The 26,412-nt window shown below is 56.0% G+C and overlaps 2 protein-coding genes across 2 annotated transcripts in view; one reads left to right on the top strand and one right to left on the bottom strand.

Moving 5' to 3' along the window:
• The window catches only part of ALX4 (ALX homeobox 4), a 44,235-nt gene extending 18,093 nt beyond the window's left edge, over window positions 1-26,142 (bottom strand). The window contains exon 1 of the mRNA XM_062198025.1: window positions 25,719-26,142. Coding sequence (XP_062054009.1) covers window positions 25,719-26,142 — 424 coding nt within the window. The remainder of the gene's footprint in view (window positions 1-25,718) is intronic.
• On the top strand, window positions 3,098-25,438 carry LOC133764837 (endogenous retrovirus group K member 18 Env polyprotein-like). The gene is made up of 6 exons (XM_062198489.1): window positions 3,098-3,593; window positions 8,669-10,319; window positions 22,751-22,892; window positions 23,003-23,060; window positions 23,166-23,308; window positions 25,194-25,438. The coding sequence occupies exons 2-6, from the start codon at window positions 8,757-8,759 to the stop codon at window positions 25,436-25,438; spliced, it is 2,151 nt and encodes a 716-aa protein (XP_062054473.1). The 5' UTR covers window positions 3,098-3,593; window positions 8,669-8,756.
• Window positions 26,143-26,412: the final 270 nt, after the last annotated feature.

Genomic DNA, 26,412 nt, shown 5'->3' with positions numbered 1-26,412 from the left:
GACACCCCACAGGTAACATAGAGCCTGCAGTTGCTCACAATGGCCACCAGGAGGCACTGCAGATCTAATAAATCATCTCTGGCCTGGAGGTGGTGCCCCAAGGCCCCAGACCCAGGTGAGGGTCCTGGAAGCTGAGTGGAAGCCTCAGGTCCTGCCTAGGAAGATTTGCCAGTCACGTGGTTATGCAGCCCTACTACGTGTGCCACAGAGATGGACAAGCCGGTCCTCGCCCTTCCTCTCCCAGTCCTGAACATTCGTACACAGTAGGCTCGTTCACAGCCCCTCAGAATTCTTTATGAGCATCTCAACCTCCCGAGGCTCTGAGCCCCAGGCCTGAAACCTGAGCTCTCCGTGGAGACCCCTGGGCATTCCTCAGCCCTGCAGCCGCTCTGACGCACAGTAGGTGTTCAGGAGCCTCTGTCAGACTCTGCAAGCCAAAGCTCCAGGTAACCCTGTCGCTGGGTGCCTGGCTTTCCTTGTGGCTGGCAGGCTTGCCCAGGGAGTCGTCAGCAAAGCAGGGCCCACGGCCCCTCCCCCACGGGCCACTCTACCCCCACATGAAGTTCTCCCTGCTCTTCCCACGAGGTGTGGGGGGGTCTCTCCTCCCCAGGAGAGGGAGTGGGCTTCGCAGAGCCAAGGGATTCACATGGAGCTCTCTCAAAGAACCCCGGAAGTGCTTTGCATGGTAGAAAGGACCAGAGCCTCTGCTCTGGTTCTTGCCTCATTCCAGCCACATGGAAAATGTCCCCATTTCACAGCCCCAGAAACGGAAGCTGGAGACAGCAGACGACTTGTCCAAACGACGGGGCAGAGGCCGCATGGGGGTTTGCACACCAGCCTGGGGAGCCTCCAGGGACCCCCCTGGATGAGACGGATGGAGGCAGAGGGGCGTGGGGGGCTGGCAAAGGGTGGAAGGCTGGGCGCCACTGGAGGAGGGCTCTTCCCACCAATGCTCACTGCCTCAGCTTCCTGGAACACGGAACTCCCACTGTGGGCACGGAAGCACTGGAGGAAGAGAGGAAGCTTAATCAGTTTGGGAGGACATTATATGCACCTGAGGACGTACGCATTTACCAATGGATGCCTATGTACGCATATGGAGAGAGGTCAAGAGAGACGGCACGGATACAGCACCGGGCAGCCTTTGCGGACTCGGTGGAATGGGACCTGGGACGTCTCGGTTTTTGTCATTTTGCTCAAACTCTGAGGTTAAATCCAAGTAAAACTTTTTTAAAAGAAGCATGGGAGGGAACCTCGGTGTCCAGGAACCCCTGTGCGCGACTGGTCCCGCCTGGAGTCCGGCCAGCAGCCTCCGCCCACGCCTTCTCTGCACTGCCATCCACTACCTGCCCAAACGGGCACGCACATCGCTGTCAGGATGCTGAGGCAAACGCCGAGCCCGGGGACAGGTCTCACCTCCCCACCCTCTGCAGGCCCTTCCTGGCCCCGGAAGCAGTCAGGGACCCCGCTGGGCCTGGCTTCCTTCAAGCAGCTCCTCTAAGGCCTGCAGCTTTGTTAGCCAAGGTCAAGTTGCCAAGGAAAAGCAGTACCTGGACTCGGTGACCATGGCCGCTTGTCTACCACTCGTGGCGCCCCCACCGACGGGTTCACATCCCGACGAGGTCCCAGGCGGCTGAAACCGCTTTCAGCCTGCCCGACCTGCCGCACGCCCTCATTCAGCCCAGCCCCCCCTTGCGTATGCGCTTGATCCTGACATGAGCCTAACGTTGGGCGGCTTCGTGTCCCATCAATCCTCTTTGCACTACAGTGCTAACTACTCCTGAGAGCCGCTGAACACGGTGCCGGAAGTGAGGAGCAGAACGGTTATAGGGGGTGGCATCGTCAAGTTGGCAAATCCCAAGCGGAACCACTTGCATTCAGGGCCCATCTGTAGCCCAAATGAGTAAGGCGGCCTTGTATCCCAACAGCGTGGCTTCAAAGGAAGCCACCGGGAATGGCCAGGGAGGGCTTGTTCTGTGCAGGCATTGCCCTGAGCTTGAGTACTGCCAACCTAGGCGGCCTTGGAGAAGCTTTGCTGCCTTTTCTGGTAAAACCACAGCCCGCGCAGACTGTAGCGGTGACAATAGAACGAAGCCTTGTGTCCGTGTGGCACTGACCCCGTCCGCTATCTCGTGTCCCCCCCCCACCCCCGTGACTAACACCCCCATTGTACAGGTGGAACTCTGAGGCCCAGGGGTGTTTTGCGACTTGCTCAAGGTCACACAGCCAGGAGGGCAGAGTCCAGCTCCAGGCCCAGGGCCCCTTGTCCCCAGGCGTGCTCCCAGCAGCTTCGTCCTGCCCTAGGGAGCCACGGCTGCGACTCCCACAAAGGAGGACAAACATCGACAAGCTTCAGGGCCCGGGAGAAGACCCCTTTCTGACCCAGTACCTGGGGACCAGCTCCTCCTGGCCGCAGGGGCTGGGTGGGGCGCAGCTTTTGGCCTCAGCCGGGGACGTCTGCACCCTGTTGGCTGTTTTCCTCCAGGAGACCGGAAGTTTCCCAGCTCCCAGGCTTCCCAGGCCCAGCCTTCAGCTCTGCCTCATGGTTTGCATGGCTGGACGAGGTCCTGGCACCTCTCAGGAAAAGAGGAGGGGGCCTGGCTGAGTCCACCGCAGGAGAAGCAAGAAGAACCTCCCACCTCTCCCCGACAAGCCCCGGAGCCTCATGGGGGCAAGGCGGGGTCTCAACCCAGGTCTTCCAGGCTTCAGCACTGTGGTCTGGACCCTCGCCCTCCAGCAACCCGTGTGACCCAGGCATGTGCCTGAGCATCCCCCCACTTCATCCCCTGCATGTCAGCCACCTCCACGGAGACTCTGCAGTGTCCCCAGGGGCGCCCGGCGGACAGGAACAAGGAGCGAAATCCAGCAGGAGGTGACGTGGAATGAGCCAGAGGTCTTCGGGGCAGGACGGGCGTGGGTTTGACCCTAGACTCTGCCATCGACTGGCTTCATTCCTTCAGTCTTCATTCATTCACTCAACGTGTCTTGAGCACCAATGGTGTGCTGGGCGAAGAGCCAGGTGGTGAGAAAAAAACCCAGTGATCCGCAGCCCCTCCTGTGGCAGCATGCCTACGTGCTAGAGTAAAGGTTGCTTGCATGCCTACGTGCTAGAGTAAAAGTTGCTTGCATGCCTACGTGCTGGAGTAAAAGTTGCTTGTGTACTCTCCCAAACAGCTTTAGATAAGTGTCTATGTGAAGGCACTAATGTTTAACAGGGCCAGTTCCTGCTCCCCCGGTAAGACATGTTTACTCTAAAGTTTCCTGTTTTTGTGGGTCTGTATTGTGCTGCTCTTTCGCCATGTTTAGACTTAAGATAATGTTTGACTATGTACTGGGACAGGGGATGGGTACATAAGCAGTGGAAGAAATGTGTTTAGCGCCTCTCCGCCTACATCTGTACTGACAACCAAGTGGCGTCTCAATAAACCGTGATTGAAGAAGGATCTTCGTGCCGTTAATTCTGTGCCTTGCTGGTCAAGGCTCGCAGCAGCTGGTGCCGAAACCCGGGAACTCGAACCAGACGCGTAACATTGCACGACTGGAGAGGTAAGATCCAGAACTTCACACGGGAGACGGGTCGACGTCGAGGAAGGGTATGTTAGAAGAATTTCTCCTGGTTATTATCATTTTTGCCTTCTCTCTTATTATTGTTTTAGTTCTAAAGTTGTGTGCGGCCCAGAGTAAAAGGAAACAGTGCCTTTTAGAATCATAGATATGGGTACTACCAATAGTCATGAAAGTGAAAATTTCGTGGATCCCATACAAGCATTATTAAAAGAAAGGGGATTAAAAATTTCCACAAAAACAATAAAGACAATTTTAGAAGATATAGACAGGAAAGCCCCTTGGTTTGTTTACACTGGAGATATTAATTTGAAATGTTGGGAAAAATTAGGAAAGGATTTGGAGCAGGCTAAAGAAAAGGGGTCGCTTAGGGCAGGAACCTTTCCGTTTTGGAAATTGGTACATTCCTGCTTACAAACTGGTAAAAATGTGGAAATTATCAAACAAGGGAGAAGAGCACTAGCTGACCAGCAGGATAGTTGGTCGGAACAAAGTATTACAGAGGAGAGGGAACATACCAAAAGAAAAGGCAAGGTAAAAGATAAGAGATCTCGCGAGGAAATGAAGAAAATTTTGAGCTCAGAAAAAGAAAAACCTTCAGCACCTTTGTACCCCGCCTTAAGTGAGTTTGAGGATCTTAGATTGGCAGAAGAGGAGCAGTATGAAGAAGATTTGGATGATGATTTCAGTGAGACTGAGGAACAGGGCGCAGATAATAAAATTCAGGCTGCTAGCGTGCGCCCTCCCCCTTATGTTAAGCACAGTAAAGGCAGTCATTTTATTAAAAGGGAAACGTGGGCCCAATTGGCGTCAGCCTTCCCGGTATTTGAGGAACAACAAACTCAACGCCGATTTCATGAGCCTATACCATATAAACAGTTAAAAGATCTAGTGGAGGCCGCTCGCCAATTTGGTTCCAATGCCGCCTATACTTTAACTTTGTTAGGACGATTAACCACTAATGCTATGACACCTTCAGATTGGTTTGAGATTGCACGAGGCAGCCTCAGCACGGGACAATATCTCGATTACAGATCCATTGTTACCGATGCTGCACATACACAGGCTAGACAAAATGTGCGGGATGGTCAGCCGCATTGGACAGCAGATATGCTTTTAGGACAAGGACAATGGGCGGCTGATCAAACTCGCTACCCCCTTGAAGTATACAGACAGATTAATGACATATATCTCAGGGCTTGGAAGACTTTACCCAAAAGAGGTGAGGTCTCGGGAAATTTAACAAAAATTATTCAAGGGTCCAATGAGCCTTTTTCAGAGTTTGTGGGTAGAATGATGGAAGCAGCGGGAAAAATTTTTGGGGACGTGGAGAGTTCAATGCCCTTAATTCAGCAGCTTATATATGAGCAAGCTACTAAAGATTGCAAACGAGCCATAACTCCATGGAAAGGAAAAGGGCTAGAAGCCTGGTTGAAGGCATGTAGGGAAATTGGGGGACCATTAACTAATGCTGGGCTTGCTGCTGCTATTTTAACTGCAACAAAACGTAATAACAATAATGGTGCATGTTTTAAGTGTGGGAAAATTGGTCATTTTAAGAAAAATTGTAAAGAACAAAAGGAGCATAACAATCCTGTGCGACAAATACCTGGCACTTGTCCCAGATGCAAAAAGGGGAAACATTGGGTTAATGAATGTAGGTCAGTAAAAGACATTAATGGACAACCCCTCGAGACAATAGAAAAGGAGTCAAAAAACGGATATCGGGGCCCCCGTCCCCAGGGCCCGAAAGCATATGGGGCACTACAGGAACCTTCCATGCAGCCACCCCCGAAGTCCGCAGAGCAACCGCGGGCTCCGCAGGGCTGGACCTCCGTGCCACCTCCGGCTTGGTATTAACACAGAGCATGGGAGTACAGATAATAGATACAGACATGCAGGGCCCATTAGAAAAGAATACCGCAGGATTAATCATTGGACGATCATCATCAACGCTACGAGGGTTAATTGTTTTACCAGGAGTAATTGATCCTGACTATGAGGGTGTTATTAAAGTAATGTGCTACTCCCCTTTTGGAGTAATTTCCATTTCCCCTGGCGATCGCGTAGCACAACTTCTGATACTGCAATCAGGTCATGAAAAATACCCCGCCCGGTCACATAACCGTGGCGCATCTGGTTTTGGATCTACAGGAATCGATCTCGCATGTCTAAGCATGGAATTAAATGACCGACCAATGTTACAGATAGAGGTGGAGGGTAAACATTTTTCAGGCTTAGTGGATACAGGAGCAGATCGTAGTGTTATGAGTAAACAATTTTGGCCAAAGGGATGGCCTTTGCAGCATGCCTCTCAAGACTTGGTAGGATTGGGATATCGACAGGCTCCAGAAATAAGTTCTAAGGAACTCCACTGGACAGTCGATAAACAACAAGGCACCTTTCGTCCCTTTGTGGTAGATTTACCTATAAATTTATGGGGTAGGGATATACAAACCCAGATGAAACTCATATTGACTAATGAGTATTCGCAGACTAGCAAAAATATCATGGCAAGACAAGGATATATGCCCAATAAAGGGTTAGGGAAAAATCTTCAGGGTATATCAGAACCGGTGGAGTTAGTTCAAAAAACAGACCGCAAAGGCGTGGGTTTTTCCTAGGGGCCACTGAGGAAAAGCTATTACGTATTCCCTGGAATACGAATAAGGCAGTGTGGGTGCCCCAGTGGCCCCTCAGTCGTGAAAAACTCGCCGCCGCTAGAGAACTTGTGCAAGAGCAGCTGATGTTAGAACATATAGAGCCCTCAGTATCGCCCTGGAATACTCCAATTTTTGTCATAAAGAAAAAATCAGGCAAATGGAGGCTTTTGCATGATCTGCGAGCAGTCAATAGACAGATGCAATTGATGGGACCAGTACAGAGAGGACTGCCTCTTCTGTCTTCCCTTCCAAAGGGCTGGCCTATGCTAGTGGTAGACATTAAGGATTGTTTCTTTTCCATACCTTTACATTCTTTAGATCGAGAGCGATTTGCTTTTACTCTCCCTTCAGAGAATCATGAAATGCCTGACGCAAGGTATCAATGGAAAGTGTTGCCTCAAGGCATGGCTAATAGCCCTACTCTTTGCCAATTATATGTTAATCAGGCTATCGCACCAGTACGAAAACAGTTTTCACAAGTCCGTATCATTCATTATATGGACGACATTCTTATCACAGCTCATTCACAGCAATTAGTAGATAAGGCCTTTGCATTGCTCTCCTCCTGCCTTAACGCATATGGTCTTTCTATTGCCCCAGAAAAAATACAACAATCTGATGTGGTGCAATTTTTAGGAGCAAAAATTACTACAACTTCCATTCGGCCACAGAAGCTCTGCATTAGCACTCAAAACCTATGCACACTGAATGATTTTCAAAAACTGCTAGGGGACATAAATTGGCTACGTGGATATTTACCGCTGACCCGAAACGACCTGCAACCTTTGTTCTCTATTCTGGAGGGCAATCCAGATATTGCCTCTCCTCGTCAACTTACTCCTGAGGGCGTTAAAGCTCTGCAACTCGTAGAAAAGGCCATTAGTAAAGCCCAACTATGTAGGTTTGATCCGTCTAAAAAATTACTACTATGCATTCTTGCTACGCCCACTACACCTACTGGAGTGGTGTGGCAAAATGCTCCTTTATGGTGGATACATGGTAATTCAGCGGGTGTAAGAACATTGCGGTATTATCCTGAATTAGTAGCTCATTATGCTCTTCTGGGTCTCAAGTTTTGCACAATGCATTTTGGTAAACATCCTGATGAGCTGATTGTGCCTTATACTCAAATGCAAATTGAGACTCTTGCCGGTACCACTAACGTTTGGCCTATTGTTCTAACTGCCTTCTCAGGTGTAATTGATAATCACTTGCCAGCGGACAAATTATTAACTTTTGTGCAGCGAAATTTAGTTTACTTTCCTAAACTTACAAAGAGCAAACCCATTCCAGCTGCAACAACTATTTATACTGATGGTTCCAAGACTGGTCGTGGAGCGTATGCTACAACTGATTCAGAGCCTGTGATTCTTCATTTTCGCCCTAACGCCCCTCAAGTGGTAGAGTGCTTAGTGGTATTGACAGTATTTCGCACATTTTCAGATAAACCCATTAATATTATCTCAGATTCCCAATATGTGGTAAATGCTGTCCGTTCACTAGAGGTTGTAGCTCATATACAGTCGCATAGCACGGTAGCCCCAATATTTCGACAAATCCAGCAAGCTATCCTGGTTAGACGTATGCCCTTTTTCATTGGCCATATAAGAGCTCATTCTGGCCTCCCTGGACCTATGAGTAAAACTAATGCCAAGGTAGATATCGCAACCCGTAATAGTGTCTTTGTATCTCTGACTTCTGTTGACCTAGCAAAAAACTTTCATGCCTCTTTTCATGTTCCAGCTAATACGCTGCGCTTGCGCTTTCATATCTCCAGAGAACAAGCTCGGCAAATTGTAAAGGCCTGTCCAGATTGTGCAATATTCCTCCATCCGCCACATTCTGGTGTTAATCCTAGGGGACTAAAACCTTTATCCTTATGGCAAATGGATGTTACACACATCCCAGAATTCGGTAGGCAAAAATACGTACATGTCTCAGTGGACACATATTCTGGTGTCATTCATGCCACTTCCTTGTCTGGGGAACGTGTAGCACAGGTGAAACTTCATTGTCTTGAGGCTTGGGCAGCTTGGGGAAAGCCTGCCCTCATAAAAACTGACAATGGGCCCGCTTATACTTCAAAAGGCTTCGCTACCTTTATGTCACAAATGCAAGTAGCTCATAAAACTGGCCTACCGTATAATCCTCAAGGCCAAGGCATTGTGGAGCGCGCTAATCGCTCCCTAAAAGAAACATTGCAAAAACAGAAAGGGGGAATTGCGCTCCATGCAACCCCCAGAGAACGCCTCGCTATTGCATTATACACTCTCAATTTCTTACATTTTAATACAGAGAATGAATCAGCGGCTATGAGGCATACAAAAAATCCTGTACAAACTAGCCAAAAGGTCATGTGGAAAGATGTACTAGATAACAAATGGTATGGCCCGGATCCTGTGATACAGAGATCCAGGGGAGCAATTTGTGTTTTTCCGCAGGAACGACCAGACCCGATCTGGATTCCAGAAAGACTGACAAGGAGAGTGACAGATAAGAAAGAAGAGGAACGACAAGAAAACACGAGGCATGATAATGAAACGTCTGACATGGATACTGATGGGACTATGGTTGACATTTCCCATGACGATATCAAAGGATGTGACCCTGTGGGCCATTGCGAGAACATGGCCAATACCTAAGCCAGTGTTCTCTAGTGATAAGATGTTTCCTCAATTGTATAATAGAGACTGTCAGTTAGAAATACCGTGCAAAACACCACAAAATATGCAACAAATGCGATATAATGCCACTAATGTTACCCTCTATAATAGCTTGTGTTTTTCTATGAACTCGCAGAGTCCCTGTATACAGATTCTTTCATATAACCTTAGTTGGATATATGATCCCTTTAAATATCTAAATCCTGACCTCTCGATCCCAATGGTGCTCGAGGCCCTTACAAAGATTGCTCTAGGGAGCACAAATGGAACAGGAGGAGGAGGTAATAGCACCGTGGCTAATGTCACTACACTCCTGATCACAGCCAACATAACAGTTCCTTTTTTAATACAGACAGGAACCAATTCCAGTGCTTCATGGAACATATCTAGACCTGTACCAAAGTGCATCACTCGGGAATTCAGTTATCCCCCGCGATTTGGTGATTGCACAGAAAATGTAGAAACCCAAGAACCGTATAAATTTTCTCCTAAATTCAAATTATATCAGAAACCCAGAGCGGGCAATCCTTTAGCCTCCTGGGTATTGTGGAATAGACGTGGAGCTAGTATGGATTTGTCCCCTTTGGCAAGGCTTGATTCTATTAATATAAGCCTCTATAATGCTAGTGGCAGTTATAACATAACTAGTCACGTACTCAGTAACTTTACATCGCATTCTTTGCATAATATGAGCCTCCTGTCTAGTCATGTTTGTGTCGATCCTCCCTTTATTTTTCTTTTGACAGATAAACAAGATAATGGGACGATAATAGAATGTGCAGGAAATGATACATGCTATTTAACCCAGTGTTGGAATGGAACTCAGAAAACTATGGTAGTAATGCGTGTACCTACCTATGTTCCTATACCAGTAGTGACTGACCCAGAGGAATTTCCTCTGGCAGTTTTGTTTCGACAGCCACGGGACTTTGGGGTTATAGCCATTGTAACGGCAATTGTCGCCTCTGCCGCAGCGGCTGTTACGGCGGGAGTGGCCATGGCTTCCACTGTTCAAACTGTGCAGACTATTAATGACGTCGTAAAAAGATCATCAGACGCTCTATTTGTCCAGGAACGCATAAATGATCATCTGGCTTCAGGGGTGCTACTATTAAATAAACGCATGGACTTGCTGCAAGCAGCTATGGAAGATCTTTTTGAAGTCACCAGCCTAGGTTGCGTTCAGAGACTGCACCATATGTGTGTTACGCCATATCCAGCCTCTCTAAATGAGTCAAGAAAACTTGGGTCTTATCTATCAGGGAACTGGTCTATGGAATTTGGGGAACTTCAGCAAAATCTTACTATCATGATTTTGCAGCTGAATGAAACTAGAGCATCTGTTGTCACTCTGAAAGGGTTTTCTGATTATATATTACAGGGGTTACAATGGTTCAAAGAATGGGTGGGGGTTGGATTGTTCGGAGCAGTATTACTATCAGGGCTATTGTGTACTCTTTTTGTTCTTTTCCGATTAGTACGGAGCCGCAAGCGCGAAAAAATTGCTCTCCTGCAAGCAATGGCCGCAATTGAGGCAGGCAGTTCCCCCGCGGTTTGGCTCAGCATGTTTAAAGAAGCTTAAAGAATGTCCTTGCACTCAGGGGCCATAGTGCCATTGCACCTGATAAGGAATTCTTTCATCTGGGATATTGCCTTAGCACTCCGAGAGCTTTTGCTCATTGCACCGGAATGGGAGTATCCCTGAGCACAGGCGCCCCTTGATCGGCCAGCACATCATGAGGTGAAGGCCTGATCGGGGATAAGACCTCATTTGCTGTAAAAAACAAAAAAGGGGGAACTGTGGCAGCATGCCTACGTGCTAGAGTAAAGGTTGCTTGCATGCCTACGTGCTAGAGTAAAAGTTGCTTGCATGCCTACGTGCTGGAGTAAAAGTTGCTTGTGTACTCTCCCAAACAGCTTTAGATAAGTGTCTATGTGAAGGCACTAATGTTTAACAGGGCCAGTTCCTGCTCCCCCGGTAAGACATGTTTACTCTAAAGTTTCCTGTTTTTGTGGGTCTGTATTGTGCTGCTCTTTCGCCATGTTTAGACTTAAGATAATGTTTGACTATGTACTGGGACAGGGGATGGGTACATAAGCAGTGGAAGAAATGTGTTTAGCGCCTCTCCGCCTACATCTGTACTGACAACCAAGTGGCGTCTCAATAAACCGTGATTGAAGAAGGATCTTCGTGCCGTTAATTCTGTGCCTTGCTGGTCAAGGCTCGCCGCACCCTCCCATCAAAAGGCCCCTCCTTGGAGGGTGGAAGGGGCTGCCCAGAGCAGGGCGCGCGGCCTGGCCTCAGCAGCAGGTGCATTGCCAAGGGCAGCTCCAGATCTCTGCAGGGGCAGCCACCAGCTTGCGTCTGTGGGAGCTGTGAGAGCCAGCACTTTCCGCAAGGCTAGGAGCCGGCAGCTTTCCCCAGCAAAGAAACAGAGGAGGCCCCCAAGCCGCACTGTGGCTCCACCGTGTTAGACCCTCCTCCGGAAAGTGACTTGGCCTCGCGTGCCTCAGTTTCCCTCTCTGTAAAGGGAGACTGAGAACCCCTCCCCCATCCCAGATCGGCTGTGAGGTTTGAGTGCAGCAGAGTGCTGGCCCCCTGACTCACAGCACCCGTCTGTCCATCTGTGGGACTCCTCCTCTCCGTGCCAGGGGAATGCAGCCCTCCCAGGGGGCAGGGTAGGCGGGGCCAGCCCTGCCATCCCCCCTGCACACCTTTCCCAGGTGTCTTCTCTTAGGTTCAACCTTCCCCAGCATCCGGGGCCTAGAACACTTTTAAACCTGGAACTCTGTCCACAGCCACTCCCAGAGTCCCTTCTGATTAGAGTCCAATTCATATTTATGTGTGTATACGTGAAATATAGAACAAGGACTGTAAACTATTATAAAAATCAGACATTAAATGTCTCTACGTTCTACAAGCTTCAAAAATCTTTCCCTGGAGCCATCATTTTGGTGCGGGGGGCTAAGCCTCTGCCTGCGGCACTGGCATCCCATATGGCACCAGTTCAAATCCCGGCTGCTCCACTTCCAATCCAGCTTCCTGCTAATGTGCCTGAGAAAGCAGGAGGAGATGGCCCAAGTCCTCGGGCCCCTGCATCCATGTGGGAGACCTGGAAGAAGCTCCTGGCTCCTGGCTTCCGCCTGGCCCAGCCCCGGCCATTTTGGCGATTTGGGGAGTGAACCAGCAGAGGTAAGATCTCTCTCTCTTTCTCTCTCTCTCTCTCTCTCTCTCGGCCCCTCCTTCTCTTTCCATAACTCTGCCTTTCAAATAAATCAACCTTTACAAAATCCTTTGCCTTTAATCCTGGAGAGAGACTCTTCCGTACACAAGCGTTCAGAAGTTGGGTTGTGGGTGGAAGGCCTGTAACCAGGAAGAGAGAGCTGTGATCTTCATCACCGTGTCCAGGGTGCCACAGCTCACAGAATCAGCCGGCAAGACTCAGGCCTGCCGTGAGCCACGCGCGCACCTCTCTCACGACGCTCTTGGTGACACCCAGAAGGCTCACCAAAGGGGGACTCCCCAGAAAGCACTTGCTAGGTAGGAGCCCCTGGCTGCCCTCCACCTGTCACACCCCCTGGAAGGTGGCAAGAGGGCCTCTTCCAGAAATGCACTATAAGAACCCACCCCAGTGGTCCAGGGCCGTGTGGGGGCCCTTCCTGCCTTGGAGACCCCTGGTCCCCATGGCAGGTGTGCACCCAGCGTCATTGTCCCCCCACCCCCATGGATTCCCTGCCACGCCCTCCTGAGTTCTCCTGGTGGCCCCCAGTGACTCCATCACTGAGCACATGGTGCTTAGAAATGGCTCTTCCAGGGCTGGTGCTGTGGCATAGCAGGTAAAGCTGCCGCCTGTGGTGCCGACATCCCATATGGGCGCTGGTTCGAATCCCTGCTGTTCCACTTCTTATCCAGCTCCCTGGGAGTACAGGGGAAGATGGCCCAAGTGCTTGGGCCCCTGCTACCCAGTTAGGAGACCCAGATGGAGCTCCTGGCTCCTGAATTTGGCCTGGCCCAGTCCTAGCCTGTTGTGGGCATTTGGGGAGTGAACTGGCAGGTGTAAGCTCTCTCTCTCTCTCCCCCTCTCTCTCTCTCTCTCTCTCTCTCTCTCTCTCTGCCTTTCAAATAAATAAACAAGAAAACAAGTCTTTTCAAAAAATAGATAGAATGCACATGGATACCTTCTACCAAGCAAACTTTTATCCACAGCAGACACGAGAGCAGTTCGTGTCTTTCCGACTGTTGCTACTTCTCAGTGAAGCGAATCCCTGCACGCTGTGTAGCCCGAAATCGGGTTCCCCAGAACCTTGTCCTGGTGGGCTGAATTCTGGGAGATGCACCTGGTACAGCAAGAGCCAGGCGTGTGTGCTCCCAGCGGAAGCCAGCCCTGGCCGTCCGCGGGCCTCCGCTCAGACCAAGCTCCTAGCGTTTATTTCAAGTTTCGGGAAGGCGGTTCCTTGCCCACCCACAGGGACCGCCCCCACCCTCAGGCCCTGGTTCTGTGGATGGTTCTGCCAGGAGGAGGGGCTTGCTGGTGTGGGCAGTCAGGATTTGGGGCCATCATTTCGGGGGCTAAGAGGAGGGTGGGGCAGCCCGCACGCTACGCCACGGTTCACGGAGCTCTCTCTCTCCCTGGCTGGTGGTGTGCAATGAGCTTAGCTACGCCCCACGACACGCCCACAAGGCAGATACCGCTCTTAGCGCCCCTTTCACAGAGTAGGAAACTGAGGCAGCGAGGCCAGCCCATTTGTCCCGAGCACTCAGCCGTTCAGCAGGAAGTCCGTTTCTAGGTCCTGGGCTACTCTGACCTCCTCTCTCCCAAGGCGGCTGCCACCCTAGGCAGCGCGTGCAGCCTAATTGCGCAATTTGCCAAGAACACCGGGACTGCTGCTTCTTACTTGCCTGGGGCTCTTGGCTGGGAGACCGGCTCCAGGGGGCCTCTGTCTACTTGCCAGGGTCAGCGGGGTCCAAGGCAAGAGAGCTTGCTGTCTTCCCTGGAACCCCAGCCCGTGGCCTGGCCCTCCCTGGACAGCCGGGGCAGGACACAGGGAGCCGCAGGTGTCTCCTACGGAAATCTTGCCTCTTGAGAGTCCCCAAAGCCCATGAGGAGTCCCCAGAGGCTATGTCCTGCTCAGCTGGTCAGCGGGGGTGACACTGGAGCTCGGGAACCCTGACCCCAGCCTCTGCCTTCCACTCCTCCTCAGCTGTGCTCCCTGGAGACCAAATGTGCTCCCGAGCTGAACTTCCGGGGGACAGGGGACAGACAGGGGACCTAGGAGGTCCCCGAGTGCTCTGGGATCTGACCTTGACATCAGACGGCCATGCTGGGGACAGACCGATGGACCAACGCGACAGGAGACAGCGCCCAGAGGCATCTCCCAAATGCACAGTGACTGATTTCCAACAAGGGTGCCAAGCTAGCCAGTGAGACGGCAGCCGCTCTGCACATGGTGCTCGGAAAACTGGACAGCACACGTCGAAGAGGAAATTGTACCCTCGACTTGTGCCAGAGCTCAAAACGGAGCAGAGACCTCCACTTAGGAGCCAACACCACCAAAGCTTTTGGAAGAACGTGCAGGGGAAACCTTCATGCCACTGGCGCTCCCGAGGGCTTCTGGGAGCTGACAACGAAAGCACAGCAAGCAAAGAAAGCATTGGTCAGGACTCGGCACAATTAAAAACGTGCACACCAGAGGATGCTACCAGAGGTGCCCCTCGCGACGCTCGCGCTCACATCATGGGGGCCTGGGGTAGAGTCCCCGCTCCGCCTCCACTCCAGCTTCCTGCGAACGTGCACCATGGCTGGCAGCAGGTAATGGTTCAAGTACTTGGGGCACTGACACCCACCTCAAAGACCCAGGTAAGTTCTGCGCTCCTGGTTCAGCCTGGCCCAGTCCCGGCTGTGGCGGGCATTTGAAGAATGAATCAGTGGGTGGAAGGCCTCTCTCTCTCTCTCTCTCTCTCTCTCTCTCTCATTATCCAGAGAGGGAAAATATGACCCATAAAATGAGGGAAAATATTTGCAATATATATATGATAAGGCATTCATATTCAGAATAAAGAATCCTTATAGCTCAACAACAACGGAAAAAAAAAAAAGCCAACTGTGTATCACAAAAGATGCACAAATGGCCAATAAGATATGCAAATAGCCAGACACCCAAAGGAAGCTCCTAGCTCCTGGCTTTAGCCTGACCCAGCCATTACAGCCATTGTAGAGTAAACCATTGGATGGAAGACATTGCACATGCGCGCTCTCTCTCTCTTCTCTCTAACTCTGATTCTCAAAGAGAAATATAAATATTTAAAATATTTTAAAAGGCCATACTGAGGAGCACTTGGGGGCCTCGCCTCTCGCTGCCCTGCCCAGCCGTCCCCTGGCAACATCTGTGGTGTTCGTGGCTGAGCGCTGCTCTTCCCCAGGTCCGCTCACGCGCCTGGCCCTCCGCGCGGCTGCTCTGACCTGTCCTGACCCACAGCCTTAGTCCCGGTGGTTCCCGAGTCTCCCAGAGGCGCCTTCGGCAGTTGAGCTCCCATGCCACTTCCCAGGTCCACTTCCAAGTTCTGTCCTCCACAGCCCCAGTCCATTTGCACTTCCGGGGATTCCCACTGCCGCCGGCACTTTCCCAGGAGGCTCCCCAAGTGCAGGAAGCAGCTCCTTCCCTACCAAACCCCGGGCACCTCGGCACAAGGGTGCCATCCCCAGGACCTGCTGCACAGGACGGGCCTTTGCCAGGGCCTCTTCCATGCCACCCAGTTCCCTCTCGACAGGGGGCCCCTCCACATGCCTGTCTACACCGCACACCGCACACCGCACAGTGGGCACCACCTTGGAGTGCTGACTACACCGCAGGCTTCCAGTTGCCTGCAGCAGCCCTATAGGGCGGGGTCATCATCGCCCCCTCCTGCAGAGAGCATGAAACTAGGCCAAGTTCATACCTTTGCCCAGCGCTGCCTGGGGTGTCACACCCAGGCCGCCACATGGCAGCACCATGTTCCTCCATATGTGTGTCCCCTGGGAGCCACTCCGGCCCTCTGAGCTGTGACTGGAAGAGGGGACCTGATTCCTACTGCGCGGGCCTGCAGAGGGCCCCAGAGGGCCGCTGATGACCAAGGGCCCCAATACAAGAGCTGGGGGCAGGGGGCCAGCAGAGAGCCCAGGCCTCGGGGGCGGGGGGGGGGGGGGGGGAGGGAGGGGCAGGCCCAGCTGGGAGCCCAGGTGGGTGGGGGGCGTGAGGACAGGAAGGCATCCTGGGCAGAAGACAGGCCTCGTGGGGATCCCCAGAGTCCCAGGCCGGGAAGAGCCCATGAGATGAGGATGGGAAAAGGATCGGCAGCTCTCGGGGGCTCGGCACGGGGCTGAGGGCAGCCAGGACCTGGGGCTCACTCCAGGAAATGGGGGAGATGTGAGGGGAAGAGATGGGGTGCGGAGAGGATCCCTGGCCATGGCCAGCCGGACCCCGGGCCTGCAGCCTCTCAGAGCAGGGGGCCAAGGCCTGCATAGAACAGGGCTTTGTGAGATGGCCCTGCGCCCACAGCCCCCCAGACATCCCTGGGCACATCAAACGTTTTTCTAGCAGGGAGCAGAACAGTTCTCAGCCCAGGCCCCAGTTCAAAGGCAGGAGGAAGAAAGGCTGGAAGGATGAACAGAGTTCCTGGCACGTTCACGTGACATATCATCCATTCATACGCCCATTCAGTCATCAACAACCATTTATTGATCACCTACTATGTATGGAACAATAACAACAAAAAGTGTGGAGCAAAATAAGCCAAACCCCAAGATTGCCTCATCTTCCCAAAGAGAAAGCTGCTGTTTGCCTCACAGATGTTTCTTGGCCTCACCCTATCTTGAGCAGAGGTTCTGGCATGTTCCTAGGGCTTCTAGAAACTCATGCAGAAATCCCTCATGTCAGTTATGAGGCTCCCACGCCACACCTGCTCCTGGCACCCTGATGGCACTTGACACAGATGGCGACACTGTCCCCAAGGTCAGAGCTGCAGCCTGCAGGTGCTAGAGCCTGCCCTTGACCCAGCACGGCCACGGCACCCCAGGTGCGGTGGGAAGAGCTCTCTGGGGTGAGTGTGTGTACGACTCCAGCAGACCAACCACAGAAAGAATGCCTTTGGGTTTCTTGGAGCTCTTGGCCATCAGGAACCTGCCTTCCTCTTTCCCAGCTGTCCCACTCTGGACAGCTGACTGCTCCCCTGGGAGACTCGGTTTGCACCTTTGGAATGTCGATGAGCGGTCTCCGTCTCCAAGGGCTGGGGTGGGGACGAAATGACAGGGTGCTCACCTGGCCTGGTGCACCGGCAGGAGAGCTCAGCAAATCTGGGCCATCAAGTGATTCTACGTTTCTACGGCAACAGAGGTGCGGCTGCCAACATGAGCACCCCTTGGCTTACACCCCGATATCGTCCCTGTCCTGCAGAGTGAAGCGCCGAGCCAGGGAGCCAGGCAAGGCAGCCAGACTCTCGCCACTGGGCAAGCCGAAGTCCAACCTCCTCCCTCTCTCAGTACAAGGAACCCAGCCGAGTGTGGGGGCCCCTGAGGTCTCCCGAGGAGCCCCTCTTGGCTCCTCAGTCCCAGGCCAGGACCATGCCAGACATAACTGAGTGCCAGGCAGAGATTCCTCAGCTGGGGCGATTGGAACCCAGAAAGGCCATGTACAAGTCTGTCTTCTCTGTGCTGTCCCACGGTGCTGGCAGGGGCCATGGAGTCGGCCTTCTCCCCGCTCAGTGCTGGGATGTGAACCAGATGTGGATTAACCCTCATGGCCAAATGGGATGGGGCCGCACACGGGGCTGGTGGACCCCTGGACGCTGGGGAGGCTCCTACATCATGCCCACTCTAAAGCCTGGCCGGAGCCCCTACCACCACCGCATTGGCACCAGCACCATCAAGGGACAAGGCGTGATGGGTGGGGCAGAGAACTTGGCTATGTGGGGCGTGCCTGCACCTGCAACACTGCCCTTGCCCATCCTCACAACCCCCCAGGGGCAGAGCAGGCCCGAACAGACCCTTCCCACAGCACTGGGAACGGAAGGGGACCATTGTGCCTAACACACTCGGCTATTTCCATGGAGTGGGGGGGACCCAAGACTTGAATCCATACCTCTTCTTGAACTACTGAGAAAGTGGGGAGTGGGGGGAAGGAGGAAGTCAGGAAACCCAAGGGGCTCCGGCTACCAGGGAAGAATCATCGCTCCGGGCCACTCCCAACTTCCCACTACTCCCCTCTTGCCGGGACAGCTCAGTCGCAGGCGAGGGCAAAGGGGCAGCTGGCGGCTGCCAGTGAGCTACAAAACCCTGCCCCCACCCCCCACCCCCAGGGTGAGACAGCCCCGCCTCCCCTGCCTGGCCTGGCTCAGGGCTTCTCCCACCCCGCGACGGCACCCACTGAGCTCCAACTGCACGGTCACTTTGCCTGCCCGCTTCTGGACCTGAAGGCACAGGCTACATCCAGCGCTTCTCAGAATCCCCCACGAGGCTTGGCACAAGGACAGGCAACGTTTGGTGAGCGATGAGTAAGTGGAATCAGGCGGTTCTGTCTGTGAAACAGGCCATCCCGGCCAGCGGTGACTGCCCTCTCCCCCCACCCTGCACCACGACCCACTGTGTTTGTGGTGAGGAGGCACCAGCCTTCCTGGATGCAACCAAGGCCCCCAGGGCCTGGCAGACACACATCGGAGAGAAGAGGAGATGGGCCGGCGGCCTCAGCTAACCCCCGGCAGGCCTGTGCCCTGGGAGTTCCATGCACTCTGGAAAGCAAATCTGGTCTGGCAGAGAGCAGGCGTCCCATCAGGGAGAGGTCGCCAGAGGTACGCATCCCTGCAAGCCCGCGGGGGGGCGCCAGACGTGCTCTCTCTGTGTCCCTGGAAGCCCCAAGAGCTCCTGTTGGGGTCCGCCTGTCTGCTGATGAGATTGAAAGGGGGCGCCAAACACCTGCCCTGTCTGAGACCACGTACGGCCCAGTGCAGGGTGGCAGGGTGGCAGCGAAGGAGGGCAGGGGTGAGGCTCTGCCGACCCCTTCTGCCTCCCCACGCCCACCCGTGAAAGGAGGCGCATTCAGCAGTGGTCCCTGCCCATGGCTACGCTGACCGTGGGGGCTCCGTTTCTTCCTCGGCCTCAGTTTTCTCACCTACTAAATGGGATCTGCAAGCTGCACCAGGATGATGTCCAGGGCAGCCTCTCCTCCACAGCGGGCTGCACAGGACAGAGGTGGCCTGGGGAGCAGGCTGGGGACCTCACATCAGAGGGTCCCAGGCAGACAGCGGGAGCTGGCCCTAGGGAAATTCTGCCTGCCATTCATTGGGTCAGCCTCCCCCAGGGAGCCCCAATCAGTGGTGGGGATGACCACGGGCCGCACTGCAGGGTGCTTAGTCCCTGGCTCCCTGGGCGTGCAACTCTGGAAATAGAAGCTACATCACTCATGGACTGGAGTGGGCCTCCTTGGGCTGCACGCAGGTGCTCCCCCAGGCACTTGTGCACACGGCTCCCATTCTGGGGTACACCGCCACGAGCACTGGGGGCCATGCACACCAAAGAGTACACTCTGCTCTGAAACAGCAGGGCTGGGACCCAGGGAGTATGGATGGGGGTGGCACACAGCTGCCCCTACTCATACTGGGCATGCGTGCACACAAAGGCTGTGCAACGGCACAGTCAGATACTGGGATGCACACACAGAGCACTCGGCATTATTGCAGGTCGCGCTCTCAGTGAGCACCCAGCTTTGCAGCCAGGGAACAGTGAAACCCAAATGTATATACTAGCAAGGGCGTAGCTATAGCAGCATGGGGGAGGGCGGGGGGTGCAGGGCGGGGCTCCCGCTCCCAGGAGAAGGTCCAGCCTACAGTATGGGAGAATGGAGATGATGAGTGGAGACAGGCGACATGAACCTGGACCCTGGTGGCATGTGGGCATGAAGACACAGGGTGGCTCACACATCTCCATCTTTACCATCCCCCCTCCCCGGAGTCCTGAGCCGTGAGCCTGCATTCAGTGGCCCTCCAGGATTGCTAGCCACTTCTGCCTGCCCTGCAGGGCACCATTCTCCCATTCTAGAGAGTTCATGGGAGAAGCTAGGGAAGGCAGGGAGGAGGAAGGTCGGTGCAGACGGTCAGCAGCCCCGAGGGTTTTTGGCCAGGGTCCAAAATCCCATTTCACAGCACTAATATTCTGTCTCAGAAGCAGAAAGAACTTCTCCCAGAACATGCTGGCAATAGAGAACCCACGGGTGGATCTCCCACCTATGCGGGGACTGTGCCCCTCGTGGGCATGTGCAACAAGTGGTGGCCAGGAGACTTTCTCCGACGCAGCCTTCCCAGCGGCCCCCAGAACCAGCCGTTCTGCTCGGACCTGCCTCACAGGATCCTGTGGGTCTAGAAAAGGGGGCTTGCGGCCAACGCCCACGCTCCTGGCCCCCCCAGTTCAGGACAAAGGGAACCCTAAGAGAACCTGCTTTAGGAAGCTGATGAAGCGCGCTCCAGCTCCCTCCCTGGTTCGAATGCACAGCACCCAGGGAGGTGGCCACCGTGCAGTCCTAAGGTGGCTGGGAGAAACAGGTACTTGGCAGGCAGCGGTGGCTCTCCTCTCCGCTGGTAAACCTGTGATGTCCCTCTCCACAAGGGGATTCTGGGTGCCTCAGAGCACGGCGGCGACCCTTCCAGCTGCTTCTAGAGCCAGGACCTGAACCGGCTTCCGACCCCCTTGGCCATCCCAACCCCAGCAGCCTTCCGCTCCTCTGTGCACCTCTCCTTTTGCTTTGCTGAACCTCAACTCCCTCCCCACCTCTTCCCTTCCTCCTGGGTGCTGGCTGGTGCGGGGTGAGACAGAAAACGTCTTTGCTAAGGGCAGAGAAAGGACTGGGGGGCTGGGGACCGGGCCAGGCGCCCGCAACCACCTTCCAGGGAGCACTGGAGGCTCTGCCACCCCAGTGGTGGCACCTGGGGGCTCTCTGAACCTCAGAACTGGGTGAGGAAGCGACGCCTACCACATTGGTACATTTGTAGGCACCCTTGGAAGGGCGGTTCCTGGAGGTGGCCGGGACCTCCCCTCTGCCATGGCAGCTGCAGCTGGGAGGGATTGCTGGCTGCCGCCAGGCGGGCACAGCTTCCTTCTGTCCGAGAACCCTGTTGGCAAGAAATGGCCCTTCTCGCTGCTGCTGCTGCACCAGCCAAAGGCGAGTGTCCTGTGCGCACGGGGGGCCGGCAGCGTGCACTCCGGCTTCGCAGCGCGGTCCTCGAAAATCTTGCCTTCTCAGTCTACTGCCACCCTGGTGAAGCCCGGAAAACCCGGCTGCTGCGGGCACACGTGGCCAGGTGGTTCCGGGCAGGCGCCGCTAGACGCAGGTCGCCGCTCTCAGCCAACCCAGTCCCGACGGTGCCCGGGCCTAGGTCGCTCGGCTTCCGGAATAGAAACTTCCTAGGCTGGGGACGCTGAAGGTGCGGGTGCTCGGAGCTTTCCCACCGAGCGCTCCTTGTGTTCTCGCCGCTGGCGCTCCCCTGCGCACCCAGCTCGCCCTTCCCCGAAGCTAAAGCTTCTCCATGCCACTCCCGCGGCGGAGCCCCCCGGGGTTCCCGGTAGCTCCTCTCCCTGCCTTCTTCCTCCGGCTCCCGGGGACCAGGAGTCAGCGGAGATGCCCGAATCCCGGAGGAACGCGCGGGGCAGCTGGAAAGACCGGCGCACATCCAGTTCGTATTTCAGTTTACCATCAAAACGAAGCAGGGCGCACACGTCGGAGAAGAGAGAGGGGGGCCGAGGCCGAGATCCGGGTAGCTCCTTCTGGAAAAGGGTACCCCGAAACCAGCGTCTTTGTGCGCCAGGTTTTGTTTTCCTACTGCGGGGAGCGGCAGCGCGCACGGGTCGGGGGCTTCGGCGGCGCACAGCCGCACAGCCGGCGCGGAGGTCGCTGGCACAGCGGGTTGCACCACGCCTTAGAAAATGCCCGAGTGTCCCACGTCGCCCACCCTGCCCACGAAACACCACCTGTCGGGAACAAGTCGGGGTTCCCGGCACTCCTAAGTCTCTTGTGAAATTTTCTTAAAACAACTCACATTTCCTCCGCCAAGCTTCGGTTACCCCTACACGACGCACAAACGGTCTGTCCTGGTCCAGGTGGTGGTTATACCGGCGCCCACCCGCCAATTCACTGGATGTAAATTATCGTAAGGAAACATTGCTGCAAGCAGACTGGTTGAAAATCCTAGACTTTTAATCCACGCTTTTTGTGTTCCCATTTCAGCCCGGGGTGTCTTGTTTAGGTTGGACATTGGGAACCCGCGGGCAGCTATGGAAATTAACAAAGTAAAAACAACGAACGCCTCTTCTCTCCCGGACCCCTGCTCCAAGCCCGGCCTGGGGTCGCCGCCTTCGCGACCACCCCTCGGCTGGCTCCTAGGTTCCGGTTTGCCCTGGATGGTGTCCCTCAGTTGTCTGGGGGCTGTTGCTGCTTCTGCCCGAGTCTCTCCTTCTTGGTCTCTCACATACGAAAATACACCCTTTTCTTTTGATTAAATTCTTATACGACTCGGGGAGAAGTTAGTTTCGTGATGTGTGGATCCTGTCGGTTCGGGAATAATAAATATCGCTAGCCTTCGAAGACGGCGACTAAGTCCACAATTCCGGACGGGCCCCCGCGGCGGCGCCCCTGGGGATGGATCCCGTCCGGCCCGCGTCTCCCCCGACCCGGGCGCGGCGGAGCGCGCTGCTTTGGGGGCAGGTGGGTGGGCAGGCAGCGGTCCGCTCGTGGGGAAAACCTGCGTGCACCGAATCGAAAGCGAAAGAGGAGGGCACAGGTCAGCTCCCCGCAGCCGCCCCGCGCCCGGAACGTATGAGCAAGGCCTGGTTCTGGTTCTAGCTCCCGGAGCCGGGCCCAGGGTATCGGCGCGAGGCACCGGAGCCCCGGTGCCGGCGACAAGGAGGCTCTTCGCGCCGCCGCGGAACGTCGGGTCTCCGACTGGGCGCGTCTGGTGGGCCCAGGCAGCCGGCCCTGGGCTCCGGTAGGGGCTTGGGGAAGCCCGAGTGCGGACTCGGAGCTTGGTGGGGCCAGGGTCGCAGCAGGCGAGGACTCGAGGCTCTTTCGTTAAACCGCGAATGTCTGCGCCCACAGCAGACCCCAGAGTCACCTCGGTCCCTGTGCTGACGGGGACACGGAGGACCAGGACGGGGTAGGGACGCCTGCAGCCTGGTAGGATTTCTCTCCCCTTCTTGTCTCCGCAAGACACTGAGCCAGCGCCTCGAGCCGGCTTCCCGGCCCCGCACTCCCTCGGCAGGGCCCTGGGGCAGCCCCCAGACCCGCACCGCCCTTGTCGAGGGAGCGCCGGGAAGCGCCCGAAGCCGAGGCGCGGGAGGAGGCTCGCCGTAGCGACGCAGGCCGTGGAGTTGCTTTCGGCCCCGGAGCCCCGCGCGGGCGAAGGTTAGCGAGCCCTAAGCCTCCAGCGGCAGGACCGCGATCAGCCAGGGCTAGGCCTAGCAGAGGCCGGCTGCCGCCGCCTCTCCCTGCACTTCTGGGAACCTCCAAGGATTTTTCCTGGAGCTCCATTTTCGCCCTTTGGAGTGCAGGTTCCTGCCGCCGCGGGAGGGACCCGTTGTCAGGGTGTGCCTCAGTCTCCCTGCTTTGTGGCATTTCACAGAGCTACCTCTGTAAAGGGCAGGCAGCACCTCTCCTGTGAGTGCCTCAGTTTCCCCATTCTGGACCTCATGTGCTGAAGTCCTTTCCTCCAAGGACCAGCAGTCTCCTCCAGGCCAGAGACAGGGCAAAGAATTCAAGAGTGATTTGCTGTCTGCTGCTCGTGGCTGGGCCCTGAGCACAGGACAGCAGGGGAGCGGGTACTGTCCCTGCTGGAGGCCGCCTCCCCCCCCCCCCCTTGCTGCTTCTGACTCTGGCTGGAGCCGAGGTAGGGGCCTGGCTGGGTGCTCTCAGGTTGCATGGATGGACAACGGAGAGGCACAGGAGGACGGCTCCGCCGGGGGACTTTTATAACCCAGCCAGGCCTCTCTATGACCACACCACGATCCAGACGAGGGACCGGGTTTAGAGGCGTTACTGGCCCGGGGTCACACCATGGGTCAGGGGCAGTCCCAGGTCAAGGGGTCGGGCCGTCCCTTAGCCCCTATAACTAAATGCAGTAGAGGACAGCAAAGGCTGGCCATGGGGGTCCAGCAGGCTCCATGGAGGAGCAGCCCTCCGCTCTCCTTTGGGGCAGGATGGCGTCTTCTAACCTAGAGGCTGGCAGCTGCTAGGGTTCTCTTCTTGCCCAAGGTCTAGGCCTCCTCAGAAGCCTCACTGGTGAATTTTGTAAAATAGGAAAGGCCAGCTCAGGGGGCGAGAAAACATGCCGGGTCCCCCCCCCCCCCCCCAGCATGATGAGCCTCCTGGAGTCTCCCTCCCACTCTACGGCCACTCCTGTAGAAGAGACCGGGACAGGGCTCGGGAGAGGCCAGCATGGTGTCTGTGGCCCAGGCTGAGAGCCCAGTGGAGCTGGGCGTGGAAGGAGCACCTGCGTGGAGCCCGGTGTCTGTGGGAAGGAAGCTGGGGCAGCCACTGGAGCATCCTAAATTTGCCTTCAGCGGGGCACCTCTGGCTAGGGAGTGTGTGACTTGCTCAAGGCCATAGAAAGCTGGTAGAAAAGGCATGTGTTTGTGTGTGTGTGTGTGTGTGTGTAGAATGCGAGTGTAGACAAGTGTGCCATTATATGGATGTTTTGTGCATCAATAACCACCTACAAACTAGTTCTGAGTCTCAGTAGCCGTTCCAGCCACTCTTCTGTCCCCGATGTCCCACCTCCGGCCCCAGGCCCAGCGCCTCTCCATCCTGCTGCCGGGCATCAGGGCAGCCCAATTCGGTGCCGGGTCAGGGCCAGCTCACCCCGCCGGGTCTCAGAGGGACAAGGTGTACGCAGACAAGGGGGTTTCTCTTCCTTCCCGTTTGGGGTTCCCCAACCCCGATGCTACGGAGGAAGGGGACGCCGAGGCCACTTAACGGCTCTGGTCCCCACCGCCCTTGAACAGAGCCCGGTTCCCCAAAGGTCGGGGCGCTCCGGCGGCCCAGGCCTGCGAGCTGCCTCCGCGCTCAAGGGGGCTTGGAGGTCATTCAGGCCAGCTCTCTCGGGCTCCCGGGGCGTCCAACTCGGGCCCTAGAGTTTCCCTCTTCCTACAGCCCCCAGCCTTGCGGGGCTCCGCGGCTTCCTGCCTCCCTGCCCAGTCGGTCCTACACCTTTGCTCCGAGGCCGGCCGCCTCCAGCGACGGCCGAGAGAGAAGCGCCCGGGGACTCCGGCCTGCCCGCCTCCCCATTCGCCAGCCGCGCTCGGGGCCCCGGGGTCTCGGGTCCCGCCGCGGTGGCGCTCACTGCTGTACCGCGGGTTCTCGAGCGCGCTCGACCGCCGCCTGCGCTCCAGGCTCCCCGCCCGGCTCCGCACCTGCGATGCCCTCACCTGCGGCACAACCGGAGGTGCCGCGGGGCACGCGCGGAGCGAGGCCTCGGCAGCCGCCGGAGCGCCCCGCGCCGAAGCGCTGTGCGGCGACTCCTCTCAGCTCACGCCTTGAGCTCCTACCAAGCAGCCGCTTCCAATCCCGCCGCGCGAGCGGCGCAAAGCGAAGAGATTCGGGAAAACCAAACTCCAGGTCGACTCTAACGCAAACACAATGCGGCGCACGCCTGGCTGCCGGGGACATGCAGGAGGCGAACGGACCCCTGGGTCCCCTCGCAACCCTGGATCCTCATTGTCCGAGCCGGAGTCGCCCGCCGCTCCGCCCGCGCCAGCCCAGCCCGCCGACTCGCCGAAGCCTCGGAGCCCCAGGGCCCCGGTCCCGCACGTGCACTCACCGTAGCAGGGGACCTGCAAGGCCGCGTTGTGGCCGCCGCTGCCTTCCTGCAGTTTGAGGCTGCCGTCCGGGGGCGTCTTGCAGGCGCCTCGCGGCAAGTAGAGATGCGGTTGCTGCGCGGGCGGCTGGGGCTGCGGGGTGGGCGGCTGGGGCTGGAACTTGTTGAAGGAGCCCCGCGCCCCGGTGCCGCTTTCCAGGGGTGCCGCCAGGTCCTGCTGCCCCGCGCCGTAGCGGGCCCGGCTCTTGGCGTCCCCGAATGCCTGCCCTTTGGCGGCGGCCGACAGGAAACTTGTGCCGAACTTGTCGCCGCCGGGAAATCCCCTAAAAGGCGACGAGCCCTCCCGGCTCTGCGACACCGGGCTGTAGTAGGCGTCCATGGCAGCGGCCGGCGACTCGCAGTAAGAGACGCAAGTCTCAGCGTTCATGCCTGGCTCGCGCGGGAGACGGGCGGGGGCGCGAGCGAGGGCGCGAGGACGCCACCGCGCGCCTTGGCCCGGAGTTTGGAGAGGCGAGGAGGCGGTGGCTGTGCGCTCCGCGCCCGGCCTGCTCGCTCGCTCGCTCGCTCCCTCCTCCCCCTCCGCGCCAGCCTGCTCGCTCTCTCTCTCTCTCTCTCCCTACAGCTGGCCCAGGGAAAGAACCAAGGGCTGTAAAAAAGATTCAGATGTTTCGGAAAGTTGACCAGATCTCCCAAACCC

Source organism: Lepus europaeus, chromosome 7 (genome assembly GCF_033115175.1).
Source record: "Lepus europaeus isolate LE1 chromosome 7, mLepTim1.pri, whole genome shotgun sequence".
Classification (NCBI taxonomy): domain Eukaryota; kingdom Metazoa; phylum Chordata; class Mammalia; order Lagomorpha; family Leporidae; genus Lepus; species Lepus europaeus.
The sequence above is the reverse complement of the archived record's forward strand: the minus strand, read 5'-3'. Positions and strand labels throughout refer to the sequence as shown.